The sequence below is a fragment of the Plecotus auritus genome, assembly GCF_963455305.1.
Source record: "Plecotus auritus genome assembly, chromosome: 5".
Lineage (NCBI taxonomy): Eukaryota > Metazoa > Chordata > Mammalia > Chiroptera > Vespertilionidae > Plecotus > Plecotus auritus.
The window spans coordinates 144,510,058-144,515,870 of NC_137776.1; the positions used below are offsets into that span (position 1 = coordinate 144,510,058).

The 5,813-nt window shown below is 48.8% G+C and overlaps 1 protein-coding gene across 1 annotated transcript; it reads left to right on the plus strand.

Moving 5' to 3' along the window:
- Positions 1-593: 593 nt before the first annotated feature.
- LOC308248327 (ferritin heavy chain-like) lies at positions 594-1,334 on the plus strand (the record flags this gene model as incomplete). Its single annotated transcript, XM_080668300.1, has 1 exon — positions 594-1,334. The coding sequence occupies one exon, from the start codon at positions 594-596 to the stop codon at positions 1,332-1,334; it is 741 nt and encodes a 246-aa protein (XP_080524426.1).
- Positions 1,335-5,813: the final 4,479 nt, after the last annotated feature.

Genomic DNA, 5,813 nt, shown 5'->3' on the forward strand with positions numbered 1-5,813 from the left:
ACTCTCAATAAAATCCCAAAAGAAGTTACTCACCACAATGGAAAATTTAGAAATAAAGCAACAAAATAAAGATCCCCAAGCACCATGAAAAAAAATAAGTAAAAGATTAAAGCACCTAGAAATTTTTAAATAAACTTCTAAGCAATTCCTGGATTAAAGAGGAAGTCAAAACTTAAATTACAAATGACTTAGAAACAAAAATAATGTGAACACTAAATGCCAACACTTATGGGATGCAAGCAAGTGGAACTCTGTGGAATATATATGTTTTAGAAAATAAGACTAAACATTCAGCTCAAGAAATTAAAATAACATCAACAAAAATAAAATTGAGCCTGCCCGCTCCAAGGGATCCTCCCTCCAACCCCCCCTTCCCTTCCCCCTCCCAATAATCTAGAGTAAAGGTGACCTCTTCCTCTTCCGGGGTCAACTCTTCCTCTTCCGGTGCCACCGCAGAGCCAACCGTCACTGCCGGCAGCGTAACACCTGAGAACCCCTGTCTGCGGCCATACTGGTAGGGTTCCCCAGAGACATTTTGAGGTCCCCACCGCCACCACCGCTGACTCAGCTTTCAGCTGCCCTCATCTACCGCCATGGGAATGATCCGTCCCCGGAGAAGTCACCGCCTTCGCCCGCGCCGCTGCCCACCCCGCAGCCCGCCCCTCAGCCCTCGCCATGAGGCTCTGATGACCTTCTTGGCCGGAGGGCCACCCCCGGAAAACCTGTTACCTATGCTGGCGGTCGTTGCCCCTGCGCCTCCACCCATGCTTCTTGCGCCTCCAGTGGTGGTGCCCAGGCCCATCCCCCAAGTGCGCCAGAATTACCACAACAACTGCGAGGCCTCTATCAACCACCAGATCCACTTGGAGCTGCACGCCTCCTACGTGTATCTGTCCATTGCCTTCTATTTCGACCGCCAGGACCAGGCCCTGCAGCACTTCTCTACCTTCTTCCTGTGGCAGTCGAGGGAGGAGTGGAAGCACGCCCAGACATTGATGAAGCTGCAGAACCGGCGAGGGGGTCGGATCCGCCTGCGAGATATCAGGGGGCCTGACCACAACCAGTGGGAGAGCGGCCTGAAAGCCATGAAAAGCGCCTTGCAAATGGCGAGGATGGTGAACCAGAGCCTGCGCAACCTGCACCAGCTGGCCACCAACAAGAACGACGCCCACCTGCGCGATTTCCTGGCGCATCACTTCCTGCGCCAGGATGTGCAGTTCATCTACAACTTGGGAGCCAGTATCAGCGAGCTGCACAAGCTGGGAGCCCCGACATCCAGCCTGGCAGAGTACCTCTTTGACAAGCTCGCTCTGGGTGCCAGCAAGAAGAACTGAGCCTGGACTGCCTTCCTGATAGCCATGGGTGACTTCCCCTTGTCACCGTGCCCAGCATTCATGTTGCCATACTGCCCTTGCAAAACGTTCAGTTAAGTTTTTATGTTCAAGTTTTACCATTTTTTCAAATACAGTTATTGGTTCTTAAGTTTAAAAAATAAATAAAATTGAAAGAAATAATGTAGACAAAAGTGCAATTAGTCAAAATTAAGTAGAGTTGATTAATAAGCAAAAAGCTGCCTTTTAAAAACCAACTATAAAGTGAACAAACTTCGGACAGGTTGGATTCTGGGAGGTGGCGAGGTAAGGAGAGCTACAAATGTCAGCAGTTAGTAGGAGAATTTAACTACATATACCTCTGCACTGTCATTTTATCCATTTCTCCCAGGGATTCTCACCTCTGCCCTTCACTATTGCATTAGTCTTCTAACCAAGCTCCCTGCTCTGCTCTTGCTCCCGGCAGACTGTTCTCCCCACAGGGCCAAGACCCAACCTTTCACAACCCAAGTCATGCATGCCTTTCCTCTGCTCAAATCCTTCTAGTGGCTTCCCACCTCCTTGAGAGTGAAAATCCAAAATATACAAGGAACTATAGGATCTGCCTTTCTCCTGCCTCTTACCTTCTCTCCTGCCACTCACCACCTTCTCCACCCCCTCCACCCCCCGCCCAATGCCTACACACTGGGCTCACCCATCTTAACTAAAATGACTTCCTTCCTGCTCCTTCCCAACTATGTGCCTGCTCAGGGCCTGTGATCTTACAGTTCCCTCTGCCTGCAATGCTCTTCCCCAGATGTCCAGATGACTGACACCCGCTCTTCCTCCGGGCTTCAGGAGAGGCCTTCCCTGCCACCCTCTACAAGAGGAACCACCGCCACCTCCCTCTGTCCCCCTTACTCTGCTTCATTATTCTTCATGGCATTTGTTGTATATTAATTGGTGTGTGGTAAAGAAATAACCTCACCCAAAGAGAGGTCTGGATTTTGTCCTTGGCTACTGAGATGATCTCCTGGCCCCTGGAATGCCCTTCCTGATGGAAGTATCTTTGCCTGCAGGCTTTGGTCACTAGGCATTCTAACCATGTGATTGATGCTGGGGGCTTTGGGCTATGCCGAATCAGGCTGACTTCTGAAGGGACTGGAGACTAAAGGTATTAGACCAGCCTCCCAGAGGGGCTGGAGACTTAAGTCAGCTAGGCAACAGTATGTGATTGAGCTCAGTAAACACAGGACACCAACGGTTTAGGTGAGCTGTCGTGATTGGCATCATACATGCCTACTGTCATACACCATGGTCAGGGGGAGGTAATGCCACCATGACGCCGAGGGGAGAGGCAATGGAAGCTTCCCATTTAGACCTCTCTAAGACTCTACCCTGTGCATCTCTTCCTTTGTCTGGTCTTGGTCTTTTCCTATAATAAACCATAGCCATGGGTATAATAGCCTTTAGCTTCTAGCAAATTATCAAATCTGAGAGTGGTTTTGTGAGTACCCCAAATTTACAATTGGAGTCGGAAGTGAAGGCAGTCTTCTGGGAACTGTTCCCTCAGACCTTGGCGGTTAGTTAACTCAGGGTAATGGGTTATTGTCTTTCCCCCACCTCCACCCCAATTAGTTCATCAGCTTCACAAGGTTTGGTTCACTGCTATATACCTAGAGCATAGAACTGTATCTTATACAAAGAACCAGCATAATACATTTTTATTGGATTAATTAATCCAGAAAGATAAAACACCTTCAAGGGACAAAAGTTGCCTTGAATTTTGCAGCAATACATGCTAGAAGACAATAAAATGCTATTTATCAGCTTTCAGGGGAAAAAATTAAAAACTATTACCCGAGAATCATATAACCCCCCAATGTCTTGTTCCTAAGTGAAAATGCAAAAAAAAAAAAAAAAACACACAAAAAAAATACATAGCCAAAGATGCAAAATTGCAAAAGAATAGCAACTATATACCTTTCCTGGGTAAAGAAGACACTTTTCAAAGACATTTACCAAAACACTGAAGGATGAACCAAACACAAAAGAGAAAATCTACCTAATAAAAGAGTAACATGCTAATTGACGCCCACCAGCCAATCAGGAGTGAGTATTCAAATTAACCCAACAAATGCCAGGTTAATTTGCATATGCAGCCGAGTGGCTGGGGGTGGGGCGGGACACAGGCATTCTGCACATCCCAACCACTCTGGGCCTCTGGGAAGCGTGGGAAGGCGGGAAGGTGGCTCCGGCCAAAGCAAAGGCGGTGCCAGCAGCCAGGGAAAGGAAGGCCCATTCTTGCACGAATCTTCGTGCATCGGGCTTCTAGTAATAATAATAGTTAATAGTGCTTGCTGTATGCTGGACACTATCCTGAGTGTTCATTTAAATCTTCTTGTGCAAACCAATGAAATAGCTGCCATTATTATTCCTCATTTCCAGTGAGGCAGGTGAGACATAGAGAAGTCCACTTTCCTGCTAAGAATCATACAGCCAGTAAAAGGTGGCCCCAGGATTTGAACCCCAGCATTCTGGCTCCAAATCTCACACTCTCAGCCTTTATACTACACTGCCTTCAATAAACCCTGAAACATAATCACAAATGTTAACTGATTAATCTAAATAATTACTTTATTACAAAATTGACACTAAAAAAAGTTTCTATCCTATCTAATAAAAGAGTAATATGCAAATTAACCATCACTCTGCTACACCAGCCATGCCCACCAGCCACGCCCACCAGCCAATCAGGAGCAAATATGCAAATAAACCCAACCAAGATGGCTACAGCCACAGAGAGCAGGAGGGAGGCTTGGGTTTCCCCGGCAATGGAGGAAGCCAAGCTTTCCCCCTGCCCTTGCCGGCCTAGGCCTCCACTCAAGGCTACAAAGTTTCAATGATAGAAGATACATAAACCCCAACAGAAATGGCTGCCGCCATGAAGCAAGCAGAAGGCTTGGCTCTGCTCCAGACTACAAAGTTTCAATTGTAGAAGATAAATAAACCCCAGATACCAGGGCCTCCGCTTGGGTTGCCAGGGGGCATGGCCAGCCTGCAAACCACCACAGGCCCCTTGCCCAGGCTGCCCCATGCCCCAAGGGAACCCCCACCCTGATCCGGGACACCCTTCAGGGTAAACCAGTTGGCCCCCACCCACGCACCAGGCCTCTATCCTATCTAATAAAAGAGTAATATGCAGATTGACCATCACTCCAACACACAAGATGGCTGCCCCCATGTGGTCAAAGATCCTGCCCCCATGTGGACACAAGATGGCCACCACAAGATGGCCAGCAGGGGAGGGCAGTTGGGAGGGACCAGGTCTCCAAGGGAGGGCAGTTGTGGGCGATCAGGCCAGCAGGGGAGGGTAGTTAGGGGTGACCAAGCCGGCAGAGGAGGGAAGTTGGGGGCAACCAGGCCTGCAGGGAAAGGCAGTTGAGAGGGACCCAGGCCTGCAGGGGAGAGCAGTTGGGGGGGACCAGGCCTGCAGGGGAGGGCAGTTAGGGGTGACCAGGCCTGCAGGGGAGGGCAGTTAGGGGTGACCAGGCCTGCAGGGGAGGGCAGTTAGGGCCAAACAGGCTGGCAGGGGAGTAGTTAGGGCAGCCGTGGGCAAACTACGGCCCGCAGGCCGGATCCGGCCCGTTTGGCTGTTCTATCCAGCCTGTGGAGCCGAAAGAGCAGAGGGTTCTCTTGCTCTCTCCTCCGCTCCTTTACTTTGAATTTATATTAGTTCACACAAACACTCCATCCATGCTTTTATTCCGGCCCTCCGGTCCAGTTTAAGAACCCATTGTGGCCAAGTCAAAAAGTTTGCCCACCCCTGGGTTAGGGGGTGATCAGGCTGGCAGGCAGAAGCGGTTAGGGGCAATCAGGAAGGCAGGCAGGCAAGCAGTGAGGAGCCAGGGTCCTGGATTGTGAGAGGGATGTCCGACTGCCCGTTTAAGCCCGATCTTAAACGGGCAGTCGGACATCCCTCGAGGGGTCCCAGATTGGAGAGGGTGCAGGCTGGGCTGAGGGACACCCCCCTCCCCCCCGCGCCCCAGTGCATGAATTTCATGCACCGGGCCTCTAGTTTCAAATAATACAGTGCAGGACACCCCAAAAAATTAATGAAGATTAAAGAAAAGTAGAAAATATATCTTTAAATCAAAGACACTAAGCTCATCATCTACAAACAAGAATCAAAGTTAATGGCTTTAATTTTGATATTATTAATTAGATAAATATAGGCATAAAATGTTCTTTTTAAAAGTTGTAACCTACCACTCATAAAATATTTAAGAGAATATCTATCTTTGATTCAAATCTAATTTCCATGAAAACCTAGCTAGCTAGCTGGCAGAGCAGTAGTATTAAAAACAAAACAAAACACCCTTTTTCAGAAAAAGCCCTTTGGCCCAGGACACCTGGAACATGGGGACCAACCAGCCTGCCCTGCCTGTCCCCTGCCTTGGCCTCCGGGGAAGCAGAAAAGACATTAAAATAAGTCACTTGGAG